Source organism: Corvus kubaryi, unplaced genomic scaffold (genome assembly GCF_017639235.1).
Source record: "Corvus kubaryi isolate FWS band 111438036 unplaced genomic scaffold, C.kubaryi_AGA036_p1.0 37394, whole genome shotgun sequence".
Lineage (NCBI taxonomy): Eukaryota > Metazoa > Chordata > Aves > Passeriformes > Corvidae > Corvus > Corvus kubaryi.
Window position 1 is genome coordinate 15904044 of NW_024581133.1, and position 17194 is coordinate 15921237.

Below are 17194 nucleotides of genomic sequence, written 5' to 3' on the forward strand. Positions count from 1 at the left end.
TGGGTGAGACTCTGTTGACATTACTGTGGAAGAGCGTAGCACAAAGAGAATCCATCAGCCACAGGAGGGCATTTTAAATGCTGTCTAGGTCACAATCATGCACGCTCTTCCTGTGACTTGTGCCCACAAGCACTGCTCCAGTCTGTCACTTGCAGGTCATCTGGGCTCTAGCATTAAAGAAGACTGAGTTTCTTTAGGAGTGAGCTTCTCAAAGGAAAATAACTTGGTTAACTAAGTTGATATTAATTGGCTTTAAAATTCTGCCTGAAATTGTATGGCTATAAAACTTTACTGTGCTCCTTCAAGAGGAAGAGAAAATGCCTAAATCATTTACTGGGCCACTGTCTTACTTCTCTCACTCTGCCTTCAAGATTCAAATGGGTTTCACTGTGCCGAGCATCCCTTCTGCCCTTCCCACCAGCTGACCATTCTGGTGGAATTCTCAGAAGCAGAGAATTGCACAGAGCTCCAAGTGAACTCAACTTATACAGCATTTGAAGGAAAATCATTTGTTCTAAAACATAGTATACTGCACATGCATTTTTCACTAAGTGCATGAAGATGAAGGAAGGAAAACACAGCTGGCAGCTTCTCTGTCCTTGGGCTCTTGCTCTTGGAGAAGACCCATGTGGGGAGGCCCAGCCGAGCATCAGCACCACATTAACCCCGCTGTGTCTGCACTCAGGGTTGGATGTCACGGATCTCTCTCGCAGGTACTCTGGTCCCAAACCATTTAAAGATTAAAGAGGTCTCAGACCTTGAACACAACTTGATCCTTGACTAAACAGTCAAACAGCAGAATTCTCACTGCAAATGTCTGCACTTCCCACAGCTGAAATTGGATACAGGCTGCTTAACCACATAAAGCTGGAAAAGGCCACCACTTTGTTATCAATGCATTTTTAGTGCATTTCTTGCATTTTCCATTGCAACAGCAGTCACAAAGGGCAGAAGGTGCTGTTCCCATATAATTCCAAGATTCTTACTTTTTTTTTTCCCTCCTTGTTATCAATACTTCCACAAGTCTGAGAGGATGTGTTAATGAAAACACAAAAATCTTCCTTGGAAAAATACAAAAGAAAACTTTGTTATGTGAATGCAAGGAAGTTACTTTTTGAAGGTGGGTTGTAGTATCAAGCAGGTCAAGAGAGCAGACTAAAAACTATCATAAACATCAATTCTTCACACCTCAAGTATAGATTAACAGGAGAAAACCTATCAGCATGGGAGTGCAACATACATACATGAAGAGAGCAACAAGCCAGAGTATGGCTGTGCACACTGTGTCACCTCAAGCCAGCGCCGTAATTCTGCACTAGGGATCAAAAGGAGTGATCAGCTTCACTTCTGCCTGGTGCTGGCACTGTCCAGTTTAATTCCTGGTTGTGACAGACACCCTGGACAAAATATTAATGCTTCTAGTGCAATTCTTTTTCATTAGATTTACCAAAGGTACAATTCCAGGAAAAATTTCAAAGCCTAAACCTTACACAGCAGTGATTGCACTACAAGGAACAGGTAATGCTCCCAGCAAGACCCGAGCATGCTGAACACCAAGAGCATGTGCTACTGTGAAACACCATCTCCCCTGCCAAACAGAATAGATTTGTAACTGTAGCAGAGTGAAAAAGAAAACAGAGAGGACATCTCCCACCTATTTTGACAGAGCTTCATAGCAATTTACAGAGTAAAACGAGACAGGGAGATTCAAGAAAGCCAGACTCACCCTCCCTCGGCTGAATGCACTGAACAGGTTCTTGGTGGTGTGCTTGAAGCAGATCATCTCTCTGTACCTCTTCTGCTTATGCAGAGAGAGACAATTTACAGCATACCCAGCACAACTGTGTGATTTTGAGGATTGTCCTAAAATCTGCAGCACTGTAACTGTGTGTGTCACAGAAATGTCCTATTTAAAGCCCAAATAAAACCAGTACTTCAGAATCCCCAACGATTTTATATTCAACTTAGGTACAGTGCTTGTTCTTTAAAAAAGAGGGAAAATAATCACTATCAAAAGGCTAAATGCTTTTTTTCAGACCTAATATTTCAGAAGCTTACCTTGCAGCCTTCACATGTAATGACACCATAATGGATTCCTGATGATTTGTCTCCACAGATCTTGCATGGAATAATTTCAATTTGAGCTGCAACAGAAGCACGCAACCAGTTAATTACATTTTCTTTTAAACACCTTATAAAAGCATTCCCTGATCAGCATTTGTACAGTGAAAACTAATAACCTGCTAAACATTATACTGCATTAACTATTCATTGCTGAACTGCAAGGATCCCCTAGAGCTTTGGACTAAATTATGGCTGCTCGTTATATAATAGCTTTTGGGTTATTAAAATGGGTCATTTGAGAAGGTGTTTAAGAACCCACAAGAAGGCTACAATCAGCATTTCAAAGCCAAAAAGAGTAAGAGAGTTCACATTTTGGCCAAAGAGCTAAGATGACACAAGAAAGGTTTCTTCCAACTGTATTCATGTGAGACCATAGCAGGTAATTGTAAAGCTTGCCCTGCCTGGAAGCGAACACACCACCCTTACCAGAGCCACCAGCATCCGCCCAGCACACACAACTGGCCAGCCCTAACGAGAAGTTACAAGACAAAGAGCAACTCCATTCTGCATGGGAAACCCAAAACTTATGTATCTGAATCAAAAGGGAATTTATCAGTACGTATTTGTGTATTACCTACCACAGAACAAACAAGGCAGGAAAATACAGAAGCACTCAGTTTACTGAAACCAAAGGAGCTGGCAGAGTCTGGAAAATGCCGTACAGTTATAAGGCATGAAAGCCCTGACCTACCTACTGAATTCAGTTCAGTGTGTGACTACCTCTAAGTCAAGCACCTTCCCATCTGAATACATGGGTTCAAGAAGGGACTCCTGCATGCTCAGGGACACCTCTCAACTCCTTCTGGAGTGCAAGGCTGCAGTCATTTTGCTGGCAAATTTGGACAGACCGTGCTCAGGCACTGCTTTAGTGATCAAACACCAGCAGGGCACATTTCACGTGTGCTTGGCTGTGCTCACAAACACAGATCACACACAGGTAGCTGACTGAAACCCCAGCAAAGCCCTCGCTCTGCTGCCGTGTGTTAGGGTGAAACTGCACCAGTTTTCCGGCAGTGGCTTAGTTGGAACAGTACAAGTGCAACTCTTTCTGTGTCTGTAACTGTGATACATTAACAAGTGCTGTTCACCTCCTTGAGGAGCTCAAATCCATTCACAAGCTGCCCGACTGAGAGCTCCTCTTTCATCCAATTTACGGCTATCCAGTCTGTGACAACACACAAAATCACATCTAATACTACTGTCTTACAATGCATTAGCTTAACTTCAGTTGTACTCTGTTCTCAGAAAGTCATGTCCACTCTAAAAACATTGCATTTTGCATGCCATTAAATCCCTAACCGGATGCTTATTATTACTCAAGAATCATCTTGCAGTGCTGCTGTGTGCTCCATTTCATTGCAGCCCAACAGAGCTCAGGATGTGGCCCAAAGCATAAGATAACTATCAAGCAGAAGCCAGAAGACTTGTAGCACAGCACCCACTGTGCTAAAATATCACTTCAAAATATTCTCCAGGTACATCAAACGGGGCAGCTGAGCAGCACCCAAATGGGACCTGTTTGCTCCCAGGAAGCTAAGAGCAGCTAAAATGCTCTGCTGGGGAAGGCAGTGCCCAACAGCTGTGGACTACAGGGCTTTTGCCAGGCAGTTCTGTATCAGCAGCTTTCTAAGTATTCCCATAGAGCAGGACACCACTTGCATCTGCTTCCATCATAACAACCTTGGTATCCTTGACCTTTAATCCCCACCATCCTTGCAGCGATAAAATAAAAGGCTGAAATTAAAAGGTCTGTTTAGCACACTTAAGGAAGGAAATGCTTCTTCCCCAAAAATGGTTTTTAATTTCACTTTGCTTTCAGCTAACACATTAAACACAATGGAGCAGGAAGTGAACTATAATAAAAGGGAAAAATAATACGTGTGCTGTTTCATTAATGTGCTCCATGAATTATTACTAAAGCCTCATGTTTGTGAGCTTGCAGCAGAAGGGTGGCATAACCCCCCCTTCACATCAACAAATTGGAGAACAGACTGAAATTCACAGAAACTCAGGATTTGTATCATGTGCAGTTCAAATTCACAGAGCAATCCTGTGGGCAAATTCCAGAACAGCTCTCCCAAATCCCAGTTGCGCCTTTTCAACATATGATTATTTTTCTCCTCTGCTGCAGTGAATTAGCAGCCTTCTGCAGCTCCTTGGACAGGGTAGTGACAAGGCTTATCTCCACAGCTACATGGCAATGTATTTTTTACATTTCACTTTTATATACATAATTACTGCCTTATTTTGAATAGGTATGATATAATTGGATCTAGTTTATCTACAATCTCCAGCATGTTAGTTAAATCACCCATGAAGCCTGTCTATGCAATCCCTATTTCTTAAGCAACAGGACATTTGCAGAGTGTTTCTGAAGGAATGTAACATGCCTTCAAAGTGATGGCCTAAAGCTAGGTTAGTAATAGTCTAAAAGGTGCCATAATTAGTCCCAAATGCATTTTCCAGGGTGCTTTACTGGTGTAAGAGAATCTCCACAGATTCACAGGGTCCAGCTGTACCAGCATTTCCCTAACATCATTTTTATGAGCGCCGGCACCAAATCAGGTATAGTTTCAGAATTCCTGATTTCCCCAAATTTACATCTTCAAGGTACTTCCTTTCAATTAGGCACACAGCATTTAAAACTCCAACTTACTGCTGCACTCTGAGATGCAGGACAATGGGATGAATCTCAGATGCACAAATCGCTGGGGACTGCCACAACCAATTGTAGTACAAATTAATGCACAGAGAGATCAGATCAATTACTGCTCCACGTGGTACCTTTGCAAATCAACTCATTGAAATGGAACCCCTGTCGCACGTTCACACACTTCCCATATAGCATGAAAGGACTTAAGATACTTTAAACTTACTAAATGCAAATTGCCTGTGCCAAGATTATGCATTTTTTCTTACAAGGGTGAAAATATTTTCCCCACTTTTAACTTTGACATGCAAATATGTACTTGCTAAAACCTTGTTCTTATGCAAACAAGGCAGGTGGGAAATATTTTTACATGTCAAGAATATGTTCTGACTTGGTTTCTCACATTCCCAGAGTTACTTAAAGCTTCCTACTGTGCTCAAATTAATTGTACCTGTTCTCTGCTTACATTTATTTATATGGTATATTTTTCAAGATTACATAAAATACTCTAATTCATGCTTTAGACCAGAATTAGCCTAAATTACAGTTTACAATTTCTGTCTCCTGGGGTGGTGCTCAGGCTGATTCAGGCTGGTTCATGCATGAGCAAATTATTTCTTAAATATGAATTGCAGAAAAAAATAAACTCTTGTGGTTGCTTAGGAACCGCCACAGATACCCAGGTGACAGATGTAGTTTGTACTCCCAGATTAAAGGCCTAAGACTCTTTCACACCCTGAAATAACAGTGCTCCAAAATCCTACCAAGGCTGTTCTGTGCCAAAGGCAGCAAAGAGGAGGAATAAAAGCCCAAACAAACCACCAAGTGCAACAAATGCAAGCTCCAGCACCAAGACCCACCACCAAACAAGTTGCTACAGAAAGGACTCCTGAGAGAAAGAAGGGACCTTCCCAGGGCTGGAGGCAGCAATCCCTACAAACTGATGTCAAACACGCTCATCTCCACAGCAAAGGGCCTCTGCCATCCACTAACACCCCTCAGTTAATGTGCCTTCACTTGCAGCTGTTCCTATCACCAGACTGTCTGGTAACCGTCCTCCTGCTGTAATGTCAGATGAGCTTCCAGAAAAAGGTGTGTGGACTCTGATCTGCTCAAAATCAGACAGAACAGGAACTTGAGCCCAAGTATTACAGGGAAAAAAGCCAGTGTTTTTCCCCCCGAACATTTTTTCTTCCTTCATCCACCGTGTCTTCACATGGCAACTGTCTGAAGTAGCTCTGGTATGCTTAAATAACACCATCGCCTCCACCTAATTCCTAGGGAACATGCGTACCAGCCAGCCAGTGAGAGCACTCAATGACATCTTCTGCTGGCACCTGGAACAGAAGAATATGCCCTTATTCCCTCCTGCTCTAGGGGAGTTTATTCCCCAAACCTGGAACAGTTTCACTGGGTTTGCCTGCCTTTTTCAAGCTCCCTCCCCCAACCAAACCCTCTAGACAGCCTCTCCCTTTTTATTAATTCCCACATAATGAAATGTTGCTTTATTCCTTGTCCAGTTTGTGCAGTAGAGAAGGGAGAAAATCTAATTCTCTATCTGTAAGGGAATGCACTGTACAAGCTCATAGTAATCTTTAATTTCTCTCTTTCTAACTCATGAGGCAGACTCAGATCAGGTCAAGAGCCTGTACAGCCAAGCAAAGCACAGGTCACCTTTCTCCCCAGGTCTGTCACTTAAACAGAAACACACTGAACCTCAGCCCAGGAAAGTGTGTTACCAGTCCACCTCGGAGAACACACTTTTTAAAATAAAAAATTATTTTTCAAAGACAGAAACTTTCTCCTCCCCATTAATGTTTCTGAATAAAATGTTTGTTTCTACTGAATTAATTGTCTTGGGGTAGAAAAAGGATTTTTCTTTTCCTTTCCTCTTTCTACTTTCACACTGTTATTTTAGAATTGTACGTGCATACAAATAACAATTTTTCCCCAATTCACAACAGGTAGGAGACCTCAGATTTGGTATCCTGGGAAGGGCTCTTCAGTGGATGCAAAAATTGGTCCCATTCCTGTCTTTTGGGGGATCCACCCAGCTGACCTGAGTGATCTAGAAAGTTGGGTAATGAATGAAGTTAATTGTCTTGTCTGCTCTAGAGTGAAGGGAGGAAGAGAGAAAAGGAAGGAAGAAAGAGAAAGCAAGGAGGAAAAAGGGCATGATTCATCTTATTCAAGACAAACAGCATGAACCCCTGAGTGGAGATGCCTCCTCTTCACTCAGCAGTGAAGGAATTTAATGATACCTTAATTACAAGCCTAACTTTTAGAAGGTGAAAGTCAGGTAAATCCTACTGTCTCTTACTATTTCTGAACTAAAAAAATCAGCATTTTCTGGAAAGGAAAAGCTGTGTAGGAGGTGCTCTCTTCTCCCAGGGTGTGCGGGGTCCCAGCTGCCTGTGTTTGCTGGCACCAGTGAGACACAAGCACATCTAAGGAGCTCCCAGTCACAGCTCCTGAGGCAGAATACCCAGAAATTCCAGGTATACACTTTTCCACTCAGTATGGATGGACTTCAGCAGATACTGATGAGTCTGCCAGACCAGTCTCTACTCCTTAAAACCTCTGTGGGCACTGTGCATCCCTCTTGGCTGCATGGCTTTCCGGGGAAAGCATCCCTCACTGACCCACAGCTGCCAAGGAGCTGAGGACCTGCACTAAGGCTCCACAGGGGTACGGACAGCAGGCAGGGCTGCAGCTGGGACCTCCTGGGGCTCAGGGCACTGCTTAAGGAGGAATCCCTTCCCTGGCTGCAGCAACCCCTCCCACCCCTTTCCCTGGATGTGGCTCACCTGTGCCCACCTCACTGGGTGTGCACGACTGTGCAGCTAATTCAGAAGGGCTCTGAAATGAACATGATCCACGCACAAATTGGGCCAACCTGCTTCTAGAGGGATGTAGTTTGTGCCAGACATCCCTGCCAGTGCTGTTTGTAAGTATATTGATTAAATTAGGAGGCATACATATTCAGTGACATATTCATACATATTCATTGACACAAACAAAGGTACTGCATGTAATGTGGTATTTAAAGCAACATGATATCTGATCACAAACTGAATTAACATGGAATCATTTTACTATATAATATTCTAATCTTCCTGCATTTTCAGCTTCATTACCTAAATAATTTGCTCTGTCATGTACCCTAAGTAATTTGAGCTGGCTGCAAATTACTCGCCTCCGAACACCTGCAGCTTCCAAACGCTGCAGTTGACTGAACTGAGCACTGGTGGCAGCACAGCTCTGCCCACCCCATTCATATACTCTGTGAAGTGACCATCTGTCCACTCACCCTGAAATACTGAACCCCTGTGTGCTTCTGGGGATGATGGGTGATTGGGAGGTATCTGAGGCGATTCTGGAACACACAGTAAGTGTTCGATCAAGAGCCTGCCCATTCCTTGTGTGAAGGTGTGTTTATTCCATACACAGTCCCCACCATAAAGGCATTCTGAGCAGGCCCCACTGGAGACTGCAGTGACAGACCTGGAAACAGACAGCTCCAGTGAAAAACTAACAAAAGAGATTTGTGTCTCATGGTTGGATTTTTCTGGGGTCCAGTAAGGTTGAAATTCCAGCAGAAGCCTTCCCAGCACATGGGATATTCTTTGCATCTTCCTCTCCATTACAGATTCTCCTGCCTACAGCTGAGCTCAGCTGCAAGTTGTCCCTCAGGGGGGTATCAGATGGGGAACTTTCTGGCATTTTCAATTTTCACATCTTTGGAACCACTGACGCTCTCAAGCTTGGCTGAAATGTTTTGGAAACGGGGAGGATTGGGGTGATGAGCTGAAAACCAGACAAACACAAACAACCTCTCCAAGCCTTGTTTCCTTAGGAAATCACACTGGTAATAAAATAAATACTGAGGTTATACTGGTACAAATCTTTTGAAGTCCGTGGGTGTGATGGGTGGAGTAGAAACGAACATGGCCACCAAAGTATTAATTAAAAGTAAAGTATGAGCAACACCTCAAATACACAAGGCAGAAATGCTGCAATGCCAAGACGAGCTCTGTGGGCCTGGGCACAGCTGGATCCCTCAGCAGGTCACTGACATTTCTCAGCATTCCCAAATGCTGGAAATGTTCATATTAAAGGAGATACAGGATAAATAGCATGGCACCACCTGAGCACTTCTGGGCCTTGCAAGACTGACTTTGAATTCCTTCAACCTCTGTTTGATTTGGGCACACGGGAGGGAACAGTGCAGTAAGAGCTCATATTCCCATGCCAGGACCACTGATGTTTAGGGTTATTGTTTTCCTTTAAGCCACAAGAAATTTTACTGACACTAATTTTAATTTAAAGAACTAGAGCTTTGCTATTACATGAAGCACTGGCTTCAACAAAGACACCTGAATGGCTAACGGAAGAAGGCAAGATGGAAAATAGTTTGGGTTCTCTAACAGGCAAAACTGTTTCAGTGAAGTTGTTGTGGTGAGGTCTCTATTTTTAATGTTATATTCAAATAGAAAATTGCTGAAAAGCCCTAATATCATCATAATATTTTTAATTCCTATAAAGAAAAATCAAAACAAAGTCCCAACACAAAGAATCTAGGACTTCTGCAAGTGTTTAGGAACACAAACTAAAAGCTTATCTGAGGGTTTTTAGAGGAACTCAGAGAGATGATATTTGCTCCCTCTTGTTCATGTGTACAACACTACATGATTCTAATTCCCTCCGGTGTAACACTCATGTCTCTCCACTATCTTGTTTTTATCCATCCAGAAATATTCTCACTCTTTTCCTGACTGAGCAATGAATGCAGCTAATGCCAGATGATTTGATTTCCTTTGTTGAAGGAATGACAGGTAGAGACAACTGCAGCTTAGGACTCTGGTCACATTATTAAACCATTCCACAGACCAAACTGTAACATCAAACCACTGAAGTCCAAGTCTGGGCTCAACCAAAATAGCCAGGCCTGCCACATCCAGAGGTGTTCTGTTGTCCAGGAGCACAGATGAGCAGCTCCTGGGACAATCAATCCCTTGTTACATCTGAGGCATATAATTAACATCTTCCCACTCTGGAATCTACGGAGCTCCTCAAGCTCCAGCTTTGTTACTACGTTCATGAACTTACACACAAATAATGAAGATGGCAGAAATATACACCAAGAGCTGTCCAACTGCAACAACTTCTTCTGGAGGGTCCCTTTTTGTCCCTCACCAGGCACAACACACAGACACAGTAACAAGGCATAGCAAACAAACTTAATGGCAAAGAACAAAGGGAAAGGTGTTGCTATGCAATGCTGTCCTTTGCATTTCAAAACCAAAGCATTTGAAGACTGGATTGATGATTTCCACATGGTCGGAACAGACTTCCAAATCTCATGAAACACCATTTTTTTCTGCCACATTTTGGTTTCTCACTTTCTTGGTGGCTCATGTGCTTACAAATAAACATTTAATTATTTCATTTGTCTCTTCTTCTCTGGTTGAAAATTAACAGGAGTTACACTGGCTACAATGTACACAGCTTGGGGCATGATTAATTTGACCAGGCTAAATGGAATTCTTGTTAAATAAAGCAATTCAAAAGAAGTTTTTCATAAGAAAAGAAAACACAGTGACACTGAAATCATGTGTTTCTCTAATGAAATATAGTAAAGTTTTAATCAAAGCTCTGAACTGCATGTCAAGAAATAGGTACTACAGAGACTATAATCTCACTAGTCCTGCTATGCTGCGAGCATGGGGATGCTAGCTGGTGTCTCATTTCCTCTATCTAGGTAAGCAGGATAATCATCCTTTATCTCTACCTACAGCTACCTCAGATGACTGGTACTTACTGCCACATCTCGGCTTTTGGTCTTATGACCCCAGGGACCAATGAGCAGAGCTCCAGCCCCACAAATCTGCAGCGCTCAGCACTGCTGAGAGAGAAGCTCCTACAGAGCTGTGCAAGCGAAGTGCTGGTGGTCTGACTTCTGTTACTTTCCCTTTTCACTTCCAAAAACAAAGCTTACAGGTCTAATGACACACCTACAAAGCGTTTCTCTTGATAAAATGACACAAAATATAAGTTTTAGGAGCCACATAGGTGTGAGCTATTACCCCAAGAACTGCCAGCATTGACTTTGGCTGCTCTAATGTGCTGCTGCATTTATCCAGTAAGCAGCAAGCTGGAGTTTGTGTGAATCCATCATGTTTGTTTTTACAGGATTCTAGAGTTCACTCAGGTTTTGACATCCTTAATTTCTTCCTACAGATGATGACTAGCCTGGAGCATTTGTGAAGACAAACACCTGCAGCAGGGCACAAGCAGAGTTCTACTGTGATCCAGCCTGTATCCCTGTGCTGCTCAAACCACCCAGTGCATATGGTCTGTCAAATGAAAAATGGCACAGAGAATGGAGCTGGGGGCCAACACGTATGTGCACCTCGAAGCAAAGTGGCCTTGAATGCTCAATCACACTGAGGTTTCTTGTAGTCTTTGCAACTTATTGTTCTCTTGCATTGGGAAAAGCAAATCTACACCAATTTGTCCTTCCTGGTGTCTGTACGCTGCTCTTTCATTCTCTACTACTAATGGAGAGGAAAACAAAATGTGAAATCTTCAGGAGAATAGGATTAATTTATTTGCTGGAGTTAGCTGGACAATACTAAATGAACTCTCCCCCTTTCCTTCAAAAAGAAACCCGTACTGAAAAGCTTAAATGTATTTGTACTTCTGCCCCATTTCCTAAATCTCTAGAAGAAACTAATAAAGACTTGACTTTAATAAAGAAAGACTTGAAGAAATGTAGCATTTTAAAGAGTGAAAAGTCCAAATTACCCCATTTTTTTCACAGATTAATGCACAGAGCCCCATTTGATGTAATTTCCTACTCTGAAGTGTGACCTGGTCTTCTGAAGACTGGAATTTGTTAACTCCAACATTGTCCTCCCACCTTCTTTTCCCTAATTGACTGCACTGGCTTAGGGGAAAATCTGACATTTCTGTTTATTCGCTTGTAGTAGGAAAATAAAGAACTTATCAACCACTCACCAATTTTAAGCAGCACTTCAGCAAGTCCGCTACAACACAGCACAACAACCTTTACCTGAGTTAGTTCTCCTAGGCTGCAAACAGCCTCAAATGACCAATTCTCGGAAGGCAATCATTCTGGCCCCTATTTCCAAGCAGAGAGTTACCGCATGCAGGAGTATGAGAGGCACTCAGTTGGTACCTGAATTACAGCAGCCTTCATTAAGGAAAGGTCTTTTAGAGCAGTGGTAAACAGCCTCTGACTTCCTTTTATACAACATGAAAGCTCCATCACTGGATTTGTTAAGAAGCTACACACACCTGTGCTATCCATTTGCAAAATTCCATCTCAGTTCAGTGATCTTATTAGGCTGCCTACCAGCACAGACCAGATGACAGCCACAAGTACTTGATTAAAAAAAAATCAACAAGGAAACAACAAAACCCAACCAACCACACAGACCTGAGAAAAAACAATCATTTGCAACATAGTGTCAAACTTATTTACAATTTCAACTACACTCATTAGCAAGGTGATAGGCCCAGAACCTGAGGGAACATGCACTGAGCCTACAGCACCAGCTGACTGTGGGTAGGTACCGCTGCAGCCTCATCACTTGTACAAATGTGCACCGAGCTTTCAGACCAAGCATTAACAATTCCTCACACGACTCCTTAGAAGGCTGACTCTGATTAGCAACCCATCCCCACCACACGTTCTCCATCACAACGCACACAATGCTTCCTTTGGTACTTTCCATTTGGCCAAGTCGAGTTCCACTTTAGCAGCTGGCTCCTCGGAGAGAGCACGGCAGTTTGTAAAGAGGAATATGGAATGAACTCACAAGATGTGACAAAGCAGAGGGAACCCAAAAAGTGTCCCTTCACAGTGTTTGCCATGATTCAGCCTTGTCCTGCTGTTTTGCTGGGCTGCACAGATTTCATAAAGGGTTTGGCCTCTGCAGAAATTGCAGGATCTGTCACTGTGCATTGAGAAATGGGACTCTGCATGAATAAGTCAAAGCCAGACAAATGTGACTGGTGCAGAAACCACATCCCTACAAGAGAGCTGCACTTTGATGAAAAACCACTCAAAACCTGAATTTACTTTTAAAAGAAAAAGTTGCAGGGAAAAAAAAAAAAGTATTTCACCCAGACTAGAAACTCCATCATTCTGAAGTGACTACATCTGCATTTTTAAGATATTTTCTTTTTCTTTTTGGCTGTACATGAAATGATGTCATTAAAAAGGCTTCCTTTGATGCTGTATGCCAAGTAGAATCATTAGTTTCTCACAAAGGTGCACTCTAAATGTCTAGTTTAAATTTTCATTTTCGGATGATTCATCTAAGAGATGAACAATAACAACCAAAACCAACTCCAGAAGTCTAAACAGTAAAAAGCCTTTTAGCTGCACTGCTCATTTATTAACTCCCTCCAACACCTCCTTCCTGGATTCATCACACAGCAGCCAATACTGAGCGTGAATTCTGCAACTCCATCTGTGATTTATGGCTATTGCAAGCAAATCACAACCAGGTTCCCTCAAACCTCACACAAAAAATTCTCCTGAAGTCCATATTCTGCATCTTTCTAGCCTGACACAGGGTCACATGTTTTTCATACAAAGATGTTTTCCACTACCATTATTTCCAGTGTATAGTGTGGTTTTGTCACAGCTCCTCTTTGTGAGTCCTCTGCAGAGGTCATCAGAGGATGAATAAAACCGAGGGACACCAGAAGAAGCTACTTCTCAAGGTTTTGAAGTGGGAGCACAAAACAGATTAACTACACCCGTGTTTCCTCCATTTCAAAGAAATTATTACTGAAGTTCAAAACCAAGCAATGGTTTACAGCTGATAAATGTTTCCTGATACATATTAAGACACTGGCAAACACAAATATTAGAGAAAGCTTACAGCCTTTTTTATGACAAAAGGTCAAATCTCTGCTGAACAAATATACTTTTTTTTTCTCTCCAAGAAAGACACCTTATTCAGCCCCTGCCCCACCTCAGAGGGAGCAATATTAGTGTATATGTGGGGTCAGAAGGATTCCTCAGATGTTCTCCTGGAAAAGAGCACAGGAAGAAAACACTATGACCCATCCCCAAAAACTGCACCACGGAGAACATACAAGATACTGTCACTAGAGATGGAAATCTTACGGGCTCTGGCTTACATTACAAAATAAATGTACCATCGGTCTGTCAAACAACCTCAAAAACACTCCTGCCACAGAGAAAGCTTTATTCCCAAACATTTTCTTGAAACCATACATTACAGTGATATTCCCCACCAACCAAGCTCACACTATCTCCCAGGACTTAGCTCTGTTTCTGTGCCTCTTTATACTCTCATGATGTCTATATATGATATACCCAGTATTTGAAAACCATCTTCATTTCATGACAAAGATCATGAAAGAAAAAAATGTAGCTGCCCACAAAAACGTTCCAGAAAATTACAAGCTTGTGGAAAGAAAAGGTCTAGCAAAAGCTCTTCCTTTGCCACCATCAGATTAGGTGCTACGACCTCCATTAACACCCTTTCTGCCTACTCATTTCATAGCATTTAATTTCCTGCCTCTCAATGATTAAACCAACTGAAAGGTAGTAGATAAAGCAAGTTTGCTCGCTGATAGCAAACAGATATATTAATGCTTTACCTTTAAAAATCTTTCAAAGTGTCTTCAGAGGCTGATTAACAAACACTACATAAACCCATGTCTGAGGTCAGACTGTGGCAGCAGATATGTGACTGAAACTTACTCCAACAGCTCTATTCAAGGCACAGGATACCTCCACTGCATACATTAAGGAAGCTTAAAGTTAAGCTTCACATATTTAAACACTAACAAAGTCTACTTAATGGCAGTCTTCAAAATGACAGTGGCCTCCTAATCTGCTGCAGATAAAGAAGTGCCAAGATTAATGATTACGTAAATGCATCACAGAGCCCAGAAACAATAATCAGCTCTTCTGTTGTTATTTGTGTACAAAGGCTATTAGAGTCATCTGACATTCCAAAATCCAATTTAAAGTTGTTAAACCCCTTTCACGTACTTATATGAGGTTGGAAAACTGAGAGGTTCAAAAAGGGAAAGGAAGGGTTTGATTTCCTAATTCTTTTCCCCTTACTGATTTTGCTCTAAGCCAAATCTCTCTTTAAGAATTGCCAAAAAAAAAAAAAGCTTTTAAACAATGCCTGGAGTAACCAATATTGCTGTTGAAGGAGTAATACCAATAAAACCTTAACATGCTTAGATAGCAAAATTTAAAATAATGACTACAAGCAAACTAAGTAACTATTCCACAGAAAAAGACCCCATTAAATTGAGGGTGTTGCTGACGTTTTCTGCGCAACTCTGACAAACCTTCAGCAAATCAGGGTGGGAAAACTAAGGTGTTCAGGCACCAAACACCCGTCTTCGTCTATTAAAGGAATCGATGAGAATGCACTGGCTGGGTTAACACAGGCACGGTATCATCTGCAAGAGAGCAGCCTGCTCTCTCCAAAGCACGGCAGAGACAGGTCTGACTGCAGCCTCTCCAAACACCACACAATCGACTCTTTCCCCACAAAATTCCTTTAAGACTCAAAACAACCTTCTTTGTTTCTGACGGCTTAGAAACAAAATGAACAAGCTGTCTTCTCCGGGTTGCCACAATTCCCCCTCCTGTCCGCACGGAACGGGGCTGGGGAGAAGGTGGCTGTGCTGCCCTGGGAGCCGCGTGTGCCGCAGGAGAACAGCTCGCTCCCGTCGCGCTGCCTCTCCGGGGAGCCATCCATCACGGCCCCGTGTGTGGCACAGATCGCTGCAGCCCCGAATGCAGAACTCTCCACTGCCTTCAAAATCCTCAGGAAGGGACGCTGAGGCAGGTCCCAGCTCTCACACAGGGTGGGAATGGCAGACAGACCCAGGACCAGCTGCAGTGACTTCACCCCGAGGGCAGTGACTGGGCCTGGTGCTACAAGGCGGCGACAGCGGCCCCAGCCCCTGCAGGGACAGGACTGGCCTGGGAGCAATCAGCCCTGGAGAACAAGGGCTCCCTCCCGCAGCCGTGGGTCAGCCACTGTGGGCAATCCCGAAAAGGAAGGGCCAGTGCTGGACACCACAACCGAGCTTGTGAGGGGCAGATCCCAAACAGGCTCTCTCCTTCCCCCGTAGCTGACACCGGGAGTAAAGCAGCCCAAGTGTCTGGTACAGCAGAAAGGAACCACTGTAGACTACGTGCAGAAGTTTTTCTTTACAGCTGCGAAGTGCCTTTCTAGTGTAAAGTCAATTAAGTGATAACTGCATCTGTGCAGAGGGTATTCAAAATGCTAATACCCCCACCCAGATAAGTCTTCAACTTTGCCTGCTTATTTATCTCCAGCTCTTAGAAATTATTGCCATGAATGCTCCACTGCTTTCTCCCATTATCTGCAATCCCGCTTGTTCCTCACAAAAAGGCAAAAAAGCGCAGAACGTAAGAGCTGCACCACTCCAACGACACCAGGGAGTAAAATGATACAAGCAAAGAAGTATCAGCTGATCTACTGCAGCAAAGCTACTGCCATATTCTGCAGTTCTCAAAGTTCGTTCAGCTTTTCATCTAACCTAGAGAGGTAAGAAAATCTGCTCTGCCATCAGAGGCTCACATACTCTAGAAATAACAGCAGTTTGCATCATGAATTATCTAACACGATTTACCACTCGGGGGAAAAGAAAATCTATCCTGTTTGGTGCTGTGCCATTTGGCTACCAGACTCTAGAATTTTAATGTCTGTTATCTTTGCAATGGAGATAACACAACACTGGTCTCAGATATCTGGCTCGAAGATGGTTTCCTTACCTCAACATGAGACATCTCGTGTTATATAAGTCTCTGGTCACATGTGTTACATGTTTTCCGAGTGAAAAAAGCCCACAAAAAACCTGGAAAACCCAGTACTGAAAACATAGAACTTGATGGAACTGACCATCAACATCTATATGAAGGCCTAAGTACTTCTGTTTATAAAATTCACAAAATTGCAAAATGGCCACCAAAAAAAGATTCCCCCAAAGAGAAAACACTGACACCTTTTTCAAACAAGTCGGACAGTTCAATAAGGAGAACACAGTCCTGTGACCCACAGAACGGGCAAAATACAAGTATGAACAGGAGACTACAGAATAAGATTGCTGATTCAAGTGTTGCTAAGTGCATTTAATAGATTAAAATGAAAAATCCAACTTGCTTCACATGGTTAACACTATGTTCTAAAGGCCAAATCACTCAAAAAGGTAGAAGCTGGCAATTAGTGAATGTCAATTTATGTTTCCCCAAAAAAAGGAGGCTTGATACAAGTTAGAAGAAAATAATAGAAACAGCTCCTGTATGATTGCAATCATTTCATCCAAAGACAATCCAAACCAGTTCACGAGCTAAGCCTC

The 17194-nt window shown here is 42.7% G+C and overlaps 1 protein-coding gene across 3 annotated transcripts in view; it reads right to left on the reverse strand.

The window, feature by feature from the left end:
• Positions 1 to 17194, reverse strand: part of RORA (RAR related orphan receptor A) — a 382907-nt gene that overhangs the window by 21964 nt on the left and 343749 nt on the right. For all 3 annotated transcript variants that reach the window (XM_042039179.1, XM_042039181.1, XM_042039180.1), the window contains one exon: positions 2059 to 2144. In XM_042039179.1, coding sequence (XP_041895113.1) covers positions 2059 to 2144 — 86 coding nt within the window. The remainder of the gene's footprint in view (positions 1 to 2058; positions 2145 to 17194) is intronic.